At 38.9% G+C, this 21,539-nt stretch overlaps 1 protein-coding gene across 6 annotated transcripts in view; it reads left to right on the top strand.

Moving 5' to 3' along the window:
• Positions 1-21,539, top strand: part of baiap2b (BAR/IMD domain containing adaptor protein 2b) — a 61,427-nt gene that overhangs the window by 24,727 nt on the left and 15,161 nt on the right. For 5 of the 6 annotated variants that reach the window (XM_053685018.1, XM_047159608.2, XM_047159610.2 and 2 more), the window contains 4 exons: positions 7,077-7,138; positions 9,165-9,236; positions 11,551-11,691; positions 18,743-18,895. In XM_053685018.1, coding sequence (XP_053540993.1) covers positions 7,077-7,138; positions 9,165-9,236; positions 11,551-11,691; positions 18,743-18,895 — 428 coding nt within the window. The remainder of the gene's footprint in view (positions 1-7,076; positions 7,139-9,164; positions 9,237-11,550; positions 11,692-18,742; positions 18,896-21,539) is intronic. The other variant, XM_053685019.1, reaches the window with a different exon arrangement.

The raw sequence follows: 21,539 nt of genomic DNA, 5'->3' as shown, positions 1-21,539 counted from the left end.
CACTATAAAAAAAAAAATAAAAAAAAAAGTATGAGTATGAATGCGATTATGGCTTCGGTTTGGTAATAAGGTGCTTATGCTTATCACTAGCATCTGTGTGCTGCATCATTCTTATACTGTCGACTTTTATTACCTCCAGCAAGGTCACAGCAGTTGAGGAAGGATGTAAAGTAGTGAAATTCAGAGGGATAAGTAGAAAAAAGGTGGGGGAAATCAAGATTGAGCCAAAGTATGAGCAAGTGGATAGAATGATAACAGGAAAACAAGAGTGAGGTGCAAAATATAGAAGAAAGGGCAGGAAATAGTTGCATTATACAGCAGTGAAACCCTAAATACCTGTGCGAGAGGGTGAGAAAGATTAAAGCAGACACGGTCATTCATTTTCAGCTGATGAAAAACTCACTCTCTGTCAGTAATGAGGCTCTCAATTTCTTTTTCCATCTCAGCAGGATCATTATAGGAGGTCATAGGTCAGGTCAACCCCCTGTGGTTACGCCTCTACTATCCACCTTTTCTTATATTAATGATGCTATACTAAAGGTTAGATTACATTACATGCTAATCAACACATGTTATTTTTAGTAGTAAGATTTTTATCAGGGCTTTTGAGCATTAGTGTCTCTGTAGCTGGCGACAGTCAACGTCTGGGCTGTTTAAGGGCCGCAACTGTCTGAGAGTTTGTTCTATTTTATGGATGTTTAAATATTAGACTTTGAGAATGGTGTCTCTTTGTACTCTGGTCATGAAAGCCATACCAGCCCATCACATGAGTGTCTGTTAGCATAGAACACTAGCATTAGCCTTCATTCTCTTGGGTTAGTAGCTGTTGTGTGATGGGGAAAAGTGGATGTATTGGATTTTTCAGTGGCTACGTTGGGGGGGGGGGGGGGGGGGGGGGATGGTGTACATAATAATAATAATAAAAAAAACATTCCAGTTACTTGTAATCTTACCGGTTAGATGTTGCTCCATGGATTCATTTCTGTTCATAGATTTTATCAGACCAATGGAGAAACTTTTGAACACTGATTATCTTATGTGACTTAATGAGTCCTTAAACTATAGAGTTTGGTTTTTGCCAGTTTGCTGGATCTTTAGCCATGTTTAGCAAGTGAACAAAAATAAATGAATCTTTGGAAGACAGCTGAACTACAGTTCTCAAAGTGGGGTCCATAAAGCATAGACAAGGGCTCGATCATTTTTCAGTTTATAACTGTAGTGGAACTTACCACTATTCTCAAAGTTATTATAATTGTATTATGTATGTGGTCCATGGAATGTTTTCACAGTTAAAGAGGTCTCTGGCTGAAAAAATGTTTGAGAACTCCAGAACTGGAGCACTCTTGTTATTTCTGGTTAAGCCTGGTTCACGTCCCTTTTATTGGGTCTTTTTCTTTCTTCACAAATACTTACAAGCTCTGTACAAGGGACAGGCATTTTGAATAGCGGAATTCTTTTCGACGGCCTCTTGCAGGCCTCCAAAGAAGTACAGTCCACATTCCTTCACTGCAGAACGAAGGACCTGCAGCCATTTATCCCTGGCTCAAAGCCTGGCCACCGCTATTGGCTTTAATTGCTCAGATTTTAATTGCTCCAACCCTTTAAACCCAAATAACAATATGCTGAAGGCCCCATAAGCCTCTGCTGTGTGATCAGTGCTGATTATCAGTAAGCGGATTAGAGCGCAAGTGGATGGAGGGAAGGAGGAGCAGGTGGAGTGGAATTAGATCAAGCATGGTGCTGACTAAAAACAGGATATTGGAGTGTGCTGCTTTGGAGATGAAGGCAGCCAGGGCAAGGTCAATGGACAAAGGTACACAGGGTTGCATATCTTCTGTCCCTCTGATTTTGGTGTGTGTGCGTGTGTGTGTGTGTGTGTGGTTAACCGTGGGCGGAGAGGTTGAAATAGAGAATTAAACTTGAAAGCCTTTAATCTCCTCTCCACCAGCACACACTCTAGGAATGATGGTACTCATGAGCACAGTAAGTCACAAACACACATGATGATAAAGTCTCTTCCAGCTTCAGCCAATTTGGTGATTTGTATTAGCCTTAATCCAATTGGTTAGCTTGAGTCTCAGAGGTCCACGAGGTGATCGATACCCTTTGGGGAACAATATAATGCTCAATTGAATTGGCGTACCTCATTTGTTAACTGATCTAAATTCGGCTTTGTTGTTATTGTGATCAGAGTTAGGAGACAGATAAAAAAAAACTTGCTCCTAATGGCATGCCATTTTAGGCACCACCTGATTGTGTATAGGACAAAGATGGATTTGAAGAATGGTCACATAATGACATTACTGTATCACTTGTATTTGCTTTGTAGTTCTTAATACACAACAGTCAAAATGTCTACAACTCTACAATAATAATTCATGACTCAGACATATGAATCCCAGTTTTAGTGTCATCCTGAGTTCAACTTCCTGTCTATGTGTTGTGTCACATGTTTTCCTGTCCATGTGGGTTGCCTCTACATAATCCAATTTCCTCCAACTTCCTAAAAACATACCTGTAGTTGCTCTAATTTTCCCCTATGTTTGAAAGCAGGGTGTATTCCTACCTTAGTGTCAGCAGGATCGGCTCTGGATCCAGTGCGGCCCTGATAAAACAGTTACTGCAGAAAGAGCTAGATATAATTGAAAGAGTTCTCAAAACTTGTATGTTCTCCATAAGTTCAGAAATACATAAGTGGCTTTCCGTCCAGTGCTTTTGCCCTACCAGTGGCAACAAAGCAACACTCTGCTTTGTTTATGTTTTGTTTGTGTTTTTTAAACAAACAAAAAAAATTCCCATATGTATAACAATGTCAGTAAATAAACAGCATATGTTGGTTTAATCAGTATTATTACCATACTTTATTAATAAATATCACGTTAATAGACATAAGTTGCATGCCTACAGGAATTTAAATGTATCCGTTCTATAATATATGTGTGAGGCAGATGACTAAAAAAAACCTTTAAAATTTTTTGTTGTGAATTGAATACATAAGCCGTTTTTCATAGCCAGTGATGAACACTAAGCTCCGCTGTACTTCATCTGCAAATAACACACACACACACGCACACACTGCCTAAGATTTATTCTGAGCTTTAGAGCTGATTAGATGAGAGCTGATAGTACAATGAGGCTGAGAACAGGATTTGACCTGGTGTAAATAATGAAAGGACACATAGGGTCATCCTTTATGAAACCCACTGTGTACACAATATTCAGAAAGATCTAGACCTTAGTCCAAACCTCCTATTATTGTGTCTATTAGGAGACCTGAGCAAATAGATAGAGGATGGCCGATAGAAAGGTGTGTGAGTGTACAACTCTGAGCACCTACTCTCATTTTTTACATTAGTCAGTAGCACGGCTGTCTCATTGATCTGTTTGACAAAGCGGTTTGGAAATGGACCAAACAGATGGCAGTAGGTAGAAGTGCATTGATCTACATTGCTGTGTGACGTATCCACTGCATTAGGACTCAGACAACACACATACACATACACCTACACCCACACCCACACCCATACACCCTCCTCTCCGCCCCACAAACACACAGGCAAGTAACACCGAACACTGTGACTCAATCTGGAACTGGAGGTAGAGAGATATGAAGCCAATGTTCATGTTGTACATTAGTGTGAATGGGTGTGTATGTGTGTGTAAGTGTGTTTGTGCATGTAAACCATCAGTTTATATCAGGCCATGTATGTGAGCACCTTGTCGTGTAAGGAACATGGTGTGCGTACTAATGGCTGTTTCTTTACAAAATAGTGTTGGACTGGCCAAAACCTGGTTAATACAGACTCAGACAGGGATCAGAATATCACCTCGGGAAGATAGCTCAACGCTGCTTAATGCCATTTCTCTAACATGATGACATGATCACGATCCTATACATTCTCCCCAGTGATATTCAACATAGTTAGTCACGGGTGCTGAATCAAATATGTTACAACTGGATTAGTGCAACTTCAACTGATTTTATTAATATTCATATGTATGTTAATTTAATATGTATTACTGTATTTTTAAAGGTTCTCAATCTCTCAAGATTTAGGCATACACGCTTAGAAAAAAGGTCCTCAGTTGTCCCTTTAGTGGAACTCTTAATGGTTCTATGTAGAACCATATAACAGAGGAGATTCCTTTTCAGGAAGTAGAACTAATTTAGAAAACCGGATTTGTTAACCATCCAAAGTAACACGTATATCCAAAGAGTGTATATGTGTGGTGGACTGGGAAAACCCGTCACACGGTGACATTGACATTTTCCTTTATATATACAGTAGTTTTGAAAAGTACAGGCCATGAGCCGAAATATTTTTCTCTTTTGCATGTTTTTCAACCACAAGTGAAGTTCTAGCATTTTAAAAATCTGGGTGCATTTAAATTTTGCGTTCTGACTTTGGTACAAGAGCATCACTGGCATTTTAATAGCCGATATTTAATTCCACACTGAATTGATTAATGTCTATGTCATGTAGCCATCCAACAACTAGATCAAAGTCTGACATTCACACTTAGCTAGCAAGACATCTTCAGGCTGAGCAAATATGTTATACTGATTCCTTACACAATATGATCTTTGCAGGAGAACAGCCTTAATGACAAGATTACAGTGAACGTTCATTGAATAAAACCATTTCCATGTTGTTTTGGTGACATATGTTTACTGTCTCATAAAGCCAAGGTGTTAAAGTTTCTTCTAGGTTAATATATATATATATATATATATATATATATATATATATATATATATATATAAAAAATATACACAGTACTGTGAAAAAGTCTTATGCACCCTGGTTTTTTTGTGTACAAACTTTGTTATATATTTCTAAACTTTGTTTGATGACTTCTACATTATCAAGCCAGTATAAAACCTTTTAAAATTTCCTAGCATTAGTTTTCTAGAACAATATTAAACATTACAGATTAAATGTTGCAAAATAAAATATTTATATATCTGTAAAGAAAATAACATTATGTAAGAGACCGTTTTCAGACAAAAAACATAATGAAGGCTGCTGGGTTTTGCTGGAAAAATAAGAAGCAAGCGCAACAATTAAAGAAGGCTGTGAAAAATTGTGTTTATTGTTTAAACTTTTGATCTTTTGTTCAAAATAATTCACAAAAATACTCTGCTCTCATGGATATCAAACAATTGCAAACAAACCACAGGTTTATGCAAAAAATCGTCTTTGTTAAATATAGGTGTGAAACAATTATTGGCACCCTTTTAGTCAATACTTTGTGCTACCTCCCTTTGCCAAGATAACAGCTCTGAGTCTTCTCCTATAATGCCTGATGAGGTTGGAGAATACATGGCAAGGGATCTGAGACCATTCCTCCATACAGAATCTCTCCAGATCCTTCACATTTCAAGGTCCACACTGGTGGGCTCTCCTCTTCAGTTCACCCCACAAGTTTTCCATGGGTTTTGTATGTCTGGAAAACTGAAGACACTTGAATTTGTTTTTGGATGAGAGTAGAGGCTTTTTTCTTGAAACCCTTCCAAACAACTTGTGGTGATGTAGGTGACTTCGGATTGTAGTTTTGGAGACTTTCTGACCCCAAGACACAACTTCTGCAGCTCTCCAGCTGTGATCCCTGGAGATTTTTTGGCCACCATCCTCTTCACAGTGCGCTGAGACAATATAAACACACGTCCAATTCCAGGTTGATTCATGACATTTCCAGTTGACTGAAACTTCTTAATTATTACCCTGATGGTAGAAATGGACATTTTCAATGTTTGTAGTATTTTCTTATAGCTGCTTCCCATTTTGTGAAGCTCAACAACCTTTTGCTGCACATCACAGCTATATTCCTTGGTCTATCCCATTGTTATGAATGACTCAGGGAATTTGGCCTATGTGTTACCTCATATTTATACTTTTTTTTTTGACAGACAATTATTTTTTTCCCTCTTTGGAAGTTTGCATGAATTCAGCCACTTTGGCACGTGATGATGGGTTTTCCCTGACCACCTCGCATATGTTTTTTTTGATCATGTCATTAATCTGATATGAAATTTTATTATATATTAATAAAGTTGTCAGAAACGGTATGCCTGCAAATCATAACCAAATCACAATCGCTAACCTCTAGATCTTGCACATGTATTTCCAAATTTGAGATCGGTCACATCAGCTTTATTGTGATTTTCCTGGATGTGTAATGGTTTGAAAAGAGCAGTTGTAGAAGGAGACAATATCTGTGTTGGATCCCTCTCTGGTCCATATTAATGCAGGTTTGGCTGTATTTATGAGGGAAACAGGCTGGGGAGATGCGTGTCGGTATTCAGTGTGTCTGTTGTATTCTCCCTGGGAAATATTTTATCTCCTTCATAGTGTCCCCAGGTGTACTGCTGTACTGTTCTTCTGTTTTTTTTTTCCTCAAACCAGCTCTTTTGTTCTTTCTGTTTTTCAATGCGCTGGATAATCAGAAGAAGCTGCGTGTAGGTACCCTGCATACCTCACACACCGAGACCACACACCTCCTGGCTGCATGAATTGTTGTCATATAGCTGTGTTGCTTTATGACTAATGATCACATTATGCAATGTGCTGGTGATTATTAATGTGCTGCACCTGCTTTGTTTATTTATTCCAGCTACTGCAATAAGCTTTTGTTGCTGTGATTTTCATATATGTTCTGATTTCATTATCTGGTATGTGCTTAATGAAGACCTGTTCACTGCTGTCTGTCTTTTATTTTTCATCTATAATTTCTTCATCAATCAGTCTCTCTCTACCTCCTTTTCTCGTCTCTCTTTTTATATTTGTGTCACACAGCTTATATTGTTTATGTGGACCCACATGATTTTACTGCACGTAGATAGTACAGGATGTGTACATGCACATGAGGGCTTTAACATATTCTCTCTCTCTCTCTCTCTCTCTCTCTCTCTCTCTCTCTCTCTCTGTCTCTCTCATTCTCTCTCTCTCTCTCTCTCATTCTCTCTCTCTCTCTCTCTTTCTCTCTCTCTCATTCTCTCTCTCTCTCACTCTCTGTCTCTCTCTCTCTCTCTCTCTCTCTCTCTCTCTCTCTCCCTCTCTTTCTCTCTCTCATAGGGGATGTACTCTTTCAGATGGCAGAAGTCCACAGACAGATTCAGATGCAGTTGGAAGACATGGTGTGTATCATTGTGAAAAGTAATTTCTTTTGACATGAGTGGCGTATGGAATAAAAGCATATTATTATTATTAGTAGTAGTAGTAGTAATAGTAGTAGTAGTAGTAGTAGTAGTAGTAGTAGTAGTAGTATTTGCCTAAGAAATAAAACATTATTGGGCATGCTGTTATGGGAAAATAATCAACAAAAGGGTAGTATGTGACCCCAAAGTTGACTAATTTCCAATAACAGTATGCCACATGTGTTTTACTCCTTATATGCCACAGAAATTTGCAGACATGAACATTTTGTTGTTGTTTATTGATGAACACATTGTACTTTTTATCCATTTATCATTACATTTAATGTCATGGAAAGTCAGTGAAACAAGTTCCTGTTATGACTTCCATAGTAGTTATAGTAGCAAGAAATGATTTTTAAGTGACAAAATAATTTTACAGAGGAATCTGAAGAAATTTTCGAGATGGAAAACTTGCATTAGAGACTCCTTACAAAAATGCTAAATAAGCATGTCTTCACTGAGAACATGCTTATATCAAGTTGTTAATATTATTAATAGAAATGTGTACTGTAATTTGCCTTGCATCCAGAACTACAACTTCTGACTTTTGATCAGATTCAAGAATTCAACAGCACTGTGAAGTAAACACCATTAAATACCCCAAATAGTTCTAATTCCTATTCTTTTATTTGACCTTATCTGGAGGCTTTCATCTGGCTCAGTAGTGGCGAAAGAGAAGGGTGTGCCGACTCAAAATGTCACCTGAACAATGGTGCCTGTCTATAGCATTATCCACCCTGAGGCTAAAAGATATTGGGGGCTTTCCTGCTCAGTGTCACGTGCTGACACAGGGTAAACAAACACCATACTCTGTTTCATCCTTAACTAAAAGGATAACATTGAGAAAGAGGAGATCCTGCAGGACTCTGACATACCTTTCACTCAGGTTAAACCTTCTCAAAGTGTGTGCTTTTACCAGCTGTGTTATATCTGCATTCTCATAGAGCTGGCCTTATCTCTGTAAAGTAGCTGCTGATGTAGCTAAGCCCAGCTGATATGGTTGGAGTTTAGTATTGAAGCTTAGATTGAGTGGTGCTTGAGTGGCTGTCTGCATAAACAAGCATTTTAAGCTTGAGAATAGATGCCTAGGTGAGAAGATCATGAGTGTGAATTCTGATGATGCTCTCCAAGTCTGGCAAGAAGGATGTCTGTTCATTTTTCCTAGGATGATGCTAACCAATTGTAGGTGTTTAAACTGTATTTCCAGCACTAGACTCAGTTCCATGACTGTGTCACTTCTGTGCTGGGAATGAGCCAATACCGAAAATATATTGGGTCAGTTTTAGTCCTTTTCTCATTGATGGACAGGATAAACAAGGACTTAGAAATTGTGAAAAGCAGCACATGGGTTACAGTATCTCTAACTACAAAGTCTATGGAAGGTTTACCTGCTAAAATAGCCCGTGAGTCTAGATGTACACAGACGGGTGAGGAATTAAAGGAAAACCAGTGGCTCTGTTAGGCTTTGGGGGCTATTTATTTATCTAGCCGTATGGGTGGATTCACTTATCCCCTTAGAGTGAAGAGTCACTAGAAATCAATACAAAGTTCTCTGTATCACAGTTATCCTTTGATGAAACATTTCTGTCCTTATGGGAGTGGTCTCTTCCAGAGTGACTCCGCCCCATCCACAGGGCTCACTGAATGGTTTGATGAGGATGAAGATTATGTAAATTATATGCTAAGATAATTAGCACATGTTAGACTTGTAGCTCTCTTCACCGTCATGATCAAAATACCAATGGAGTGAATATCTTTTGGAAGAATGATGTTCATCCTTCCAGTACAGTTCCAGAGATGTGTAGAATCTCTGCCAAGGAGCACTGAAGCTGTTCTAGCATCTTCGTAGACTTAATGTTGAAATTCCCTTATTTTTTTTGGTTATCCATTTGTGTGTAAGACAAGAGAGAGAGAGAGGTAGCAATGCCATTACCTCATATATGTACTGCATGCTTTTGTCTCTTAGCTGAAATCCTTCCACAATGAGCTCCTGACAGAACTGGAGAAGAAGGTCGAGCTGGATGCACGCTACTTAAATGTAGGTAACAAATCCACACTCAGAGATGCTGTTGAATTAATATTCTTCTTAAATTTGTTGAAACTAATTCCAAAGTTGCAGTGAACTTTCTCACACTTCAGTTATTTATATAGCTTTTAGCCACAAAACATATTATCCACCCTTTAATTTTTTATTTATTTATTTATTTATTTTTTTAACCACTTGCTTATAATTATATATCCTAGTATGTTGGATTTAATGATGTTCTCTTACTTCTGAATTCACCATGAATCATTTCATATCTGGTGTGTGCTTTCACAATGTAACACAAACTTTATTTTCAGCAAACTGATTAATAAGGCTGTGTATTATGTGAGTATTATAATGTGCAGTGCACTTAATGGCAGTCTGCGTGTTAGTGTAACAGCCCTCTAGAGCATTTCTCAGCAAGGAGACTGCATTCAGGGATTCTGTTGATAGTTAAAGAGAGACTAATGCATTTACAGTTTATTCTCCATTGCTCAGGATTAGTTTTCCGTGGTATTCTCCTGGATCTCCTAAATTACAAGTATTTAATCAAATATTCACAGTCCAAATTTAAAGCCCAATTTACACCACACAGGGAAAAAAAAAACTGCTCATAAATAAACACTATAAGAGCTTATTAAGCAGTGCATAAACATCTTCATAAAGCATAACTCAAAGGAAAACTGCTCTACAGTTTTTCCATCAACGTTTGTCTAACATTCAGTAATCGAGGCAGAATTATGATTTCTTGTATTGCATCGAATCAAAAAGGGTACTTCTGGGAATTTGAACAAGTCTGCAGAGATTTACATTTCTGATTCTTTCCCCTTATTAAAACCCTTGTGTTTTGTCTGATAATCTCTTAGTATAGCAGAGTCTAAATGAATGTAAAATGGTGCCTGAGGCATCTTTACTGAAGTCTTAAGGACTTATAGTATTACAGCAAAATTCTGACCCCAGTTCTTGTGCACATCTGACCCTGAACCTTGGCAATGAATCACTGATCAATACATAATGGTGTATAATGAAAATATTTAACCTTGCTTTAATACATTTTCATGGCACTGACACTAAATAAAGAAAATAAAGAGATTGTCAGGATTCAGTGAGAAGTGGCAGAAAGCTCTGCAGGTGGAGAGCAAAGGAGACAAAGAGCCACATCTAAAACACAAATGCTGTCTGAAGCAAGGAGTTTTTTGGTGATAGAAAGTGGGCAAAGGTGAGCAAGTAAGCTTTCCATAAACCACATAAAACCATAAACGCACTTTCAGATTCTGAACATTTGGTTAAAACTAGCACTAGACTAAACTACGTTAGTCACTGTGACATTTAAACACATTTCTTTTTCTTTTGATTTGAGTACTAGGCTTTAAAGTCCTCATGAAATCAAAATTTGGAAAAAAAAAAAAAAAAAGTTTTGTGACTTTTAGTATGACTATATTAGTCTTAAGGTCATCTAAAAGCTAGTGTGCTCCAAAACAATGACCAAATTCTCATTTAGAAGATTCATGCATCCAAAATGTACAGTCTCTCTGTACCACCAATACGGATTAACAATTTTGATGACATCATTCTGCACTTCAGCTTTTCATCAGATATTCTGTCCAATCAAACGCTCTCTAGAATCAGAAGTGTCCCGCCCCCGACAGTTGTAAGTTTTCTGGCTGTGAGGTAAGCTACAGTAAACAGTATTTTCTACAGTATTTAAAAAGGGGGAGGAGCCACTCGATATGTCCATCCCTGACTTCCTGCTTCAGTGGAAATTACGTCAACACACCAAATAATGCTACGCGTTTCAAGGCACTTCACGGGGACTTTAAGCACTTCCTAAAATAAAATCACATCAGAGAAAACCCTATGCTGTTTGCACTAAAATTATTGTAAAAAGTTACTCAATTTAGTATCAGAAATAATCTTACCAGCCAAGTAACACTTCACTTAGAAAGAATTTGACTTCATAGTTTCTCCTTTAACAAAGACTAAACAGAATAAAGCAGAATTAGACTGGTACAAGGAAAGGGTGAATACTAGAATAAAATAAAATATATTATAATTTCCGCAGTGCACTGATTTGTGTAAATGATGTTTGTCCAATACATTATTGAGCAGGGCTACAGCTCAGGGGAAGAAACTGCGTCTATGTCTGGAGGTTTTTATTATCGTGGTTTGTAATCAGTATCTCACCCTTGTCGGAAGTGTTTGAAAAAGTGTGAGAGCGGGATGAGAGGGGTCAGAGACATAGCTGTTATTTTTATTGTGCATACACAAAAGGTTTGTTAGGACCTTAACCTTTTTTCAAAAAGGTCGTTGTGGTTTTGTCCCTCAGGCCGCTTTGAAGAAATACCAGATGGAGCACCGGAGCAAAGGAGAAAGTCTGGAGAAGTGCCAGGCGGAGCTGAAGAAACTGCGACGGAAAAGCCAGCAAGGCAGCAAGAGCGCATCCAAGTATAGAGATAATGAGATGCAGGTAAGAATGAAAATAGTCAATCCAGCTTTAAAGGGCTTTTCCAAAAAAGTTGAATGCGCGAGGTTTGAACGTATTGGCCTCTTTGGGCCTCTCAGCTGGATTTGTACCTGTGGCATGGCTGTGTTTATTCTCTTAAGGCCAGTTTATAGCATATGTCAGTATTGCTTTGAATAGATTTCTCAGTTGATCTTGGGCTATGCTGGTGCAAAACATTTGTTACGGTTGAAAGACACCCCACCTACTTAATCTACTTCGGGAACAAAATGTTCTTGCAGATTTACAATGGAAACTGAGTTATCACTTTGGTTATCAGCATCATCCACATCAACCGCTGTCTCATCATCTGAGGTAAAAATCATTCACAGCATTTAGACATGCCTCATTATCATCATCTCTTCACTCACGTGTTAACTGTTCATGCTAACATTGGTGTGGAAATAATCCCTGATTAATTAATTACCATCTGTACAGTGCTGTGAGCATGTTTCTACAAAGTGACTTGATTAGACTTATGTCTGTTTTGCTATGGCGTGTAGCCATCCAGAAAGTTGTTCAAAGCCTGATATTGTCTGTGTGAGGAATTCACTAGTGGGATTTCTAATTTTGACAAATTAATTTGGTCAAACCCTGATTTTTTTTTTCTTCATCATTTTTGGCTGTTGTCCCGGAAATACATCTACAGCGACCTTTGACCGTATAACACACAAGCAAGAGTGCTGTTATACTAAATATAAGCACTCTTGGAACGCCTCTTGTCCAGTCAAATTAGTGGACTAGAGCTAACTGTTGTATAACTACTGTATATATTCCAGCCCACTCCCCTAGCTGTTTTATTGAAGAGCAGGGCCCACTCTGCTTATGTAGGTTTGTGGCTTTGTCTAACTACAACTTGTTTGGCATGAACGCCTCTCACCAGAGAGGAGTAATTGTGTTGAGCTGTGGGTTACACTTACCTGGGGTCTGTTCTGCCCTAACAGTAGGTGGGCTACTAATGATGCCGTGGAGGCGCACTGCTTTTTAAATGTCTGAGTGTGACGTGTAAATGGTGTGGGTTGTTTGGGCTTGTTGAAGCACTCCACAGGTGTCATGTTATAAAAGAATGGAGGTGAAAGGAGGAGGTGGTTTAATGTGGTTTGCCAAGTAGCCCTCAGGTTTAAATGTAGTGCGATTTCAGGGGAATGAAATCTGAGCTTTTTTTCAACCTCAGTTGAGACTGAGTGAAAACAGGAAGAGAGAAGGTGTACATATAGGTGTATGTAGTCAGAGAGCACAGCCAGATCTGCTCTCTTGACTCCCAGACATGGACGGCTGTTCTGATGCACCACTCGGGAGCCCCCTTTGTATCACATTATATGAAATGTCATAATTTGTGGCATGGGGACATGGTGGCTTAATGGTTAGCACATTTTGCTTCACACCTCTGGGGTTGTGTGTGTGTGTGTGTGTGGGGGGGGGGGGGGGGGGGGGCTTTGTTCTCCCCATGCGTCAGGGGTTTCCTCCAGGTACTCCGGTTTCCTCCCCCAGTCTGAAGGCTGATTGGCATTTCCAACCTGTCCATAGTGTGTGAATGGGTGTGTGATTGTGCCTTGCAATTAGTTGGCACCCTGTCCCGGGTGTCCCCTGCCTTGTGCCCCAAGTTCCCTGGGGGAGGCTCCAGGCTCCCCGTGACCCTCTGTAGGATAAGCAGGATGGAAGATGGATGGAATTTGTGGCATACGACATGGTACTCATTATTGTCTGCTAGGCTCATGGCTTAGATCAAAACACAACTTTTATTTTTCGTTTTGTTTTATTTTGTATATTGCGATCGGTCTGCTTTTAAAAAAAATAAATTGTAAATAGCTTTCTACAGACTTTTAAGTGATGGTACCTAGCAGCTTACCTAAATGACCTGACTGATTGTGTTATGTGATCTAACTAGATTTAAGCACAGAATTGACTTTTGGCTACAATCTATTCCTGTTAGCTAAAAGATGATGTTTATTTACATCTGTAATGGGATAGCCTTTAACTCAGGGCCTAAAATGTCTGCATAATGATCCACAGGTGTATTAAGAGCATGTGGAAGTATTCACACTAAGAATATTGTAGCTTGGTTTCTACTTCATAACAAGCTTAGCTGTGACTACAGGTTTGGATCGCCGCTGAAGGCCAAAGTTGCGACACTGGTATCAGGAGTTTGTGCAGCGTGTATAAAGTAATTACTAAGACTTGAGTCTAACAGCAGTACAGCTATCTGCGATGCAGAGCTTTAGCAAATCAATATCTGGAGCTGCCAGGTCTCTGCAACGGCTCCTTGGTTTTCAGAAAACTCAGCTATTTTTAGCTGATTAGCAGGTAAGAACCTCTAGGTATTTCCTCTGGTAGAACCCGTGTGTGTCTGTGTGTCTGTGTGTCTGTGTGTCTGTGTGTCTGTGTGTCTGTGTGTCTGTGTGTGTGTGACCCTTATGGACTTGCACAGACATTTTCTGTAGTTCATGTCTCCCTGGTTCATGTTTTCTTTCAGCTTGCTGTATGTCACTTGCAGATGAGTGCTTACATCTGCACTGAATAATTCAAGTGTGTATGTGTGTGTGTGTGTGTGTGTGTGTGTGTGTGTGTGTGTGTGTGTGTGTTCTGGTCACTGCTCTGTGTGAAATCAGTGTATGAATTTTACATGGCAGTGCTGCTAGTCCCTGCTGTGCGTCATGCTGCAGATGAGATCAGCTGGCCATATTAAAGCCTGTGCTACATTAAAGCCTGTGTGAACCTGACACACACACACACACACACACACACACACACACACACACACACACACACACACACACACACACACACAATTCTGTCTTATTATACTTGTGAGGACCATATATTGACATAATTATTAATTCTGTGCTACACCTAAATCTAACCCCCAAACACCCACCCCCAACCAAAAAACACACACACAAAAGTTCATTTTTTGCTCAAAAATGTCCTCACAAGGTCAAAACTGTTCGAAATTCCTATACTTGTTGGGACATTTGGTCCAGACAAAGATTTCAGACAAAAAAGATTTTAGGCAACTACATCCTTACATCTACCCCATCCTCTTCCTGTACAGACCATCATAACAGTAGAATAAATCTGCATCTCATTGCAGGTTATTAGAGTTTATGGCAAGTGTTCAATATTCATGGAGATTTGTTTAATCTAATAATCTAATGAGATTAATTTAACAAAAAATTAATCAATAAGAATAGCATTATTGTTTCATTACATAATTATACTAAAGACATTTGCAGTCAGATTTGAATTTTATCATGTGACTAGCCTTGGAGTGTGAGAGCGAGAGAGAGAGAGAGAGAGAGAGCACGAGAGCGAGCGCGAGAGCGCACATTACTCTTGTGTAATAACTGAATGACACTGATATGAGCCCCAGAGTCTCTCATCCCAACTCGGTTATCTGTAAGAAATGAGCTTGAGGCACATTAATCAAAATGTTTTCAGTATAAGTGCATGTATATTATCATCGCAGCATAAAAAGCAGACCTAGATTCAGAGCCTAAGGATCAGATTTTACAGAGGATTTAAGTCCTTTATAGTTGCTGTGTGCTTACTTAAAAAAAAAGATCACATCTGAGCACTCAAAGTGATCATGTATGTCAGAGGTCTTGGATCATCATCCGCATAACTGTCTATATTAAAAGGTAACTATTTTTCAAGAGCTAAAAAGCTACAACAGCATTCCTTATCATGTAAAGTATTTGCTGAGTTTCACTTTATCATCCAATACACTAACTTCCTTTCACACTTCTCTGAAAATGTGTCTGTCAGAGCCCTGTATACTGTGATGTTTATTATTAAATGGTACAGACATTTTTACTTAATCAGTTATCAACACCTCAAAATTGTAAAAATAAATAAATAAATACATTTTTTAACTCATTTCCAAGAATACATTATTAAATACCATTATACTGAAATCATTCATTCGTTTTCACTAAGCACTTGATCACACTCTACTGGCAATCAGTTATTTTTGACTCAGGTTATAACACAGGTTCTATCTATCCATCCATCCATTTTCAGAGTGGCTGGCAGGCCAACAGAGGCAGTTAGCTAGTCTAATTCAAATTAATCTGTAGTTACAGATCTGAAATCAGAGGGGTTTTTTTTTGTTTTTGTTTTTTTTTTTACTGAACTTTGGGAACATGCTTGTTTTGTGTGATAACTGGTAGGTTCATCACCTGCTTCTTGAAAACTTATGGATGCCTAGTACATTCCTGAATCACACTGAGGTTACATCTACACGGGGGTTGCAGTGAGTTCTTTTCAGGGCTCAAAAGCCTCTTTACAGAGCAACAGTAAAGTTAATATTATAGCTCATGGTGAGGTGTACCCACTGTGTACATCCCAAGCCCCACCACTCCAATCACCATACCTCTCAGTGGAAAAAGATCAAAGAGAAGAAACAATGACAATAACATTAGTGACAACTGCAACAGGGTTTAAAAACTGGATAAACCTTTTAAAACCAATCAAAGTTGCTTAAGACCAGTTTTAATAACTGCCAGTAATCAAACATATTTCTTTCTGTGCAAGTAATGATAAAGTTGACCACCAATATTAGCTTTTAACGGTCTGCTCTATTTTGGACTCTGTTGCAGTCAATTAGTGGAAAGGATGTGGACCCAGCATAAAACTGACCATCCTTTACTGCCTTCTCGACTCCTCCTCTATATTATTTTTGTCCGTCTCGTCCTAGTTCTGCTTCTTTGCTATGTTTTTTGCGCTGTACTAGTTAGCCTCTCGCTCTTATTTTGAGTTGGTGTTCTGCAGTAATGGAGATGTGTGTGTGTGTGTGTGTGTGTGTGTGTATGTATGTATGTATATATATATATATATATATATATATATATATATATATATATATATATATATATATATATATATACACAATATACGGTTGCAAGCAGAATTATTCAACCCCCATTGCAAATCAGGTTTGAGTCACTCACTATGATTGGCAGCTCCCTAGTGGTGTCTGAAAGTCAGGCAGTTTGACCTGAGTTCTTCTGTCTAGACTTGCATACTTATACAGCAGTACTGACAAGGTGTGAAAGGCTTATATTAATGTACCTTAATATACCTGCATGTTAACTTGAAACAGGTACTCATTTTCTTTTGTCATGTATTTCTTATGTTAATCAGATCCAGGCTTACTGACTTGACAGCACTCCATGACCTCACTTTGACTTGCTTTTGAACAGCCACATTGGATTATCCTAACCAAGTGTTAGATGCAGGATACAGTGGACGTGAACATCACCCACAGTACAGTACTGCATTGGAGGCAAATGATTTGCAGTGTAGGGAGGAACATCAGTGTTTGGTTACAAATTGCTAGTCATAAAGTAGAGCTGCCCTTAGTGCTTTTGCTGACTTCTCTGTCTGTGTCTACTTATTACCGACTTAAGAAAAATGGGCTTGGTTTATTTTAAACTGTTCAAAATGTCAGGATGAAACAGTATCCCGACTGGCATTTGCATGCTCTATTGTGTAAATAAGTACCATGACGTCTTCTGCATTGTGGCACAGCCATGTGTGGAAATTCCTTGAAATGCTATGACATCAATATCTTATCCCAGAGCAGTACTCCTTAACACAAATGAGAACCCAAGGTTTTATTCGAGTTCACCCCAAACTTTTTGCTGTGTTTTACCATTACATACCTACATTCTGAATGTATAGCCCATGTTGAATATGGGAGTGAATGTAAATGATTAAATTTACGATCTCCTAGCACTTAGGGAGTCTAATGGTGATGACCATGATCTTGGACTATTTTTAATAACCTTGATGAGCTCAGCTATATTCATTAACACTTGGCAGGTGGGAATCACAATATTCCACACACTAGTACCTGTACTCGGTGTAAGTGTCATCCTGGCTCAGGATGAGTCTTACACCTGGCTGAGGTCAGGTTTGTGTATGTGTGTGTGTCTGTGTCGATGTGGGTATGTGTTGCTGGAATACACCGACCTCTGTGGCGCTGTGTCCTTGTTGTTGAAGGACATAGAAGCTATGGCCAACAGAGTAGCAGGGAGTTTGGCATTACATCAGACAGCCATTTTCTGTTGACTAAAAACACAAGACAAAATGGCACTACACTGTATCTTCATTGTGAGTTTGCATGCATGTACATATTTAGTAATAAAGATCAACTGGCAAATGTTTTCAACATACAGAAGAGTCCAAAAGTCTGAATTCATGTCCATAAGCTGCTTTATTTACTCAATTATGAAGACCAAGGCCCAATTATTCATAGCTAGTACAGTTCAAATAATGTTGGTTCTTAATGTCCGTTGTAGCCATCATAATCCTCATACAGGATCAAACTCTCTGACTCATAAACATTTAAAAACATATTAAATGTTTTTTAACCATTAAAATGAAATACAGGGCATAATGTACTTTACTGTACCTATACTAGCAGTAACAGTCTTTTAACAATCCGCTACCATTAGTCCCAAAAAAAAATTCTAACTACCTAAGTTATCATGCTTTTTAGAACCCCAGCCCAAGGGAAGGAACATAACCCACCACACCACCCAGTTAACACACCAAATTCAAATGAGACCATGAAATAAAGAAGAAAGACAATAGCTTGATCGGCTGCAGAATCCTGAGAGAGGGGGGTTGTATTCATTTTTGATCCATTTGTGCTTAATTACTACATAAAATAGTCCCCAGTAGTGATGTTAAACTTTTGGACCCTACTGTACAGTTGACCTTTAGGTTCGGTAAACATATCAGTGCAACTTAATCTCTTTTTTTTTTTTTTTTTTTTTTTTGGGGGGGGCGGTCATCTGATACTCAGCCAAGCTCACTGAATGCATCCATTGCCAACTTTGCAGCTCATTTAGCTTCAGAATGCTTTATTTGGCGCGCTCACATTGCCAGGTAGCATCAAGCTTACATGAATGTTGTTCAAAGTGTGAGCTTTCTCTCAGCCTGTCTTGAGAGAAGGCTTCAGGCCAGGCTTGGCTGTCTCACACCGCCTCAAACCGCCTTCCCTGTCATTCAGTATGTGGAGACCATCAGTAGCAGGCAGAGCGAGCTGGACAGCCACATCGCAGAGGGCTACGTAAATGCCCTGACAGAGGAGAGGAGAAGGTACTGCTTCCTGGTGGACCGCCAATGTGCCATAGCCAAGAGCACCAACACTTACCACACCAAGGTGAGGATCGTTCAGTCAATCCATCTGCTTTCATCACATCATGCTTCTGCTTTATGAATCAGAGAGGGGGCGAACCAGCAGTCATTGAGCCTTAAAATTTAGGTTGCTTGAAAAAATACAATAGGGTCCACTACCAAGTCTGATATGAACAATTTCTTCATTCTTTACTATTGTAAAGCATTTCTATTAAAGTAGTTTAGTAAACAGTAGTAGATAATAGTAGATACTTTTGTCTGAAAGCAGAGTTGATGACAATGAATTGATTAATGATGAAATAAAACAGTTCTTGGTAGTAGACACTATTGCACATGATAAAAGCCCATGAATATACTTTACATTAATCCTCACCATGTTTAAAGCTTATTAATGAATGTGTGGAGGTCTGAGAAATCCCACTAGATGTTGCTATGGCTGAATTCTGTAAAATAGCCTATATATATATATATATATATATATATATATATATATATATATATATATATATATATATATATATATATATATATATTATTTGTAGTTTTCAGAACTATATATTGTAGAAAATATTGAAATTTTACCATGTGAAGGGTATTCCCAGGCCACCACACTTGTAAGTTAAATATCCTCCTATGTCATGCAGTAATCTCCTACCAATACTACTAATCTACTTTGCTTACTAACATTATCATACTATGGTAAACTACATTTAATAAAGAAGTACACTCATTGATTAGCTGTTTCAGCCCTAAGAATTCCCTCTCTTTACCATCTTATAAAGCAGCATGCTGCTAATTATGTGAAAATGTCTGCTTTACAATGGTCTGCATATGTGAAATTTTCTTTTTACATGAAATTTTGACAGATGGCTACATTATCACAATGAAACTAGTTTCCCTGAGCACTTCAATAGCTTCCGAGTTCCATTCCTGGACTTGCCTACCTTGCGCGTGAGATTTAATTAAACACTCGGTAGAGCAGATGAATAGACATGGGCCAGTGCCAATGTGCTATGAGCCACATGCATTGTGTTATACAGACCGTGTGTGAATAGAGGTGAGCTATAGAATAGAGGGGACTCCGGTCTTGTATGGATGAATGAGTTTCTATCCTCTGTTCTGTATGTGGCCCACGCTGCTGTATCACTGATAGACAGGGTGGTGGGAAGGAAAGCATATGTAGGGGGAAAATCAAGGAGACTGAGAGGAAGTGAGGCCTACTTCTGCAAGAACATAACAGCCAACAGTAAACCCTATAGATGAGAGAGTGAAAGAGTGCAGATGAATGCGTAGGAAGGTTCAAACTGATTTGATGAAGACTTTACTGTGTTTGACTGAGATGAAGTTGAACATAATTGTTGTGTAGGAGGATGAGAAGTTGGGTAGAAAATGGGGACACATCCCAATCTCCGTATTCCCTTCCTAGATAGGGAGAAATTAGGAAAGGGAAAATGGGAGAGAATACTAATGACTATGAGTCTGTTGATGAAAATGGATTAATAGACACACACACACACACACACACACACACACACACACACACACACACACACACACACACACACACACACACACACATACACACACCTACCTTTGGTCTCTGTGTACAAGTCCCATTAGAAAAAAGTTCAGGAAAATCTCAGGAACAGAGTAGCGCAAAAGGAACAGACCTTCTTCCCACAGAGACACCATCATCTCTGGATCTCCACACCGTCGCCCACGGCTAGCACACTCAGACTACTGGGTTGTTAATCATCGTCTGCCACCAAGGCCAACTGAGCAAATAAAGGGTACAGCACGAAGGCTTTCTCCTGCTGAGACATGACTTAGTGTTTGAGACACAACTCTTTTTTTCATAATACAAACTTTAAAATGTATAATTAGGAAAGAGCTAATTCATATGTATCAAACAATATGGATTAATAAACTAAGTACCAAATACCCATATTTAAAGCTCTTATGTACATCTATATTTATGTCTATAAAGCTGTGTGTGTCTTTATACCACAGCACTGGTGAATTCTTGAATCTGATTTGTCAGAAGATGTTGATTCATTTTCTAAAACAGCAGCTCTGAAAATGACAACAGGAACTAACTTGTGGATGTTTCACAACATTATACACCGATCAGCCATAACTTTAAAGCCACTGACAGGTGGCTTTAAAGTGAATAAGAATAATAATAAGAATAATGATACTGATTATCTTGTTACAAAAGGCACCTGTTAAAAGGTGGGATATATTCGAACAGTCAGTTCTCAAAGTTGATGTGTTGGAAGCAGGAAAAATGGGCAAGCGTAAGGATCAGAGTGACTTTGAAAAGGGACAAATTGTGATGGCTAGACGACTAGATCAGAAAATCTCCAAAACAGCAGGTCTTGTGGGGGTGTTCCCGGTATGCAGTGGTTAGTACCTACCAAAAGTGGTCCAAGGAAGGACAACTGGTGAACTGGTGAGAGGGTCATGGGCACCCAAGGCTCGTTGATGTTAATGGGGAGTGAAGAGTAGCCCGTCTAGTCAGATCCCATATGGAGCTGCTGTAGCACAAAGTGCTGAAAAATTTAATGCTGGCTATGATAGAAAAGTGTCAGAACACACAGTGCATCCCAGCTTGCTGTGTCTGATGCTGCATAGCCTCAGACCGGTCAGAGTGCAAATGCTGACCTGTG

Source organism: Ictalurus punctatus, chromosome 13, assembly GCF_001660625.3.
Source record: "Ictalurus punctatus breed USDA103 chromosome 13, Coco_2.0, whole genome shotgun sequence".
Lineage (NCBI taxonomy): Eukaryota > Metazoa > Chordata > Actinopteri > Siluriformes > Ictaluridae > Ictalurus > Ictalurus punctatus.
Note: the sequence above shows the minus strand (reverse complement) of the source record. Positions and strands in the feature narration are given on the sequence as shown.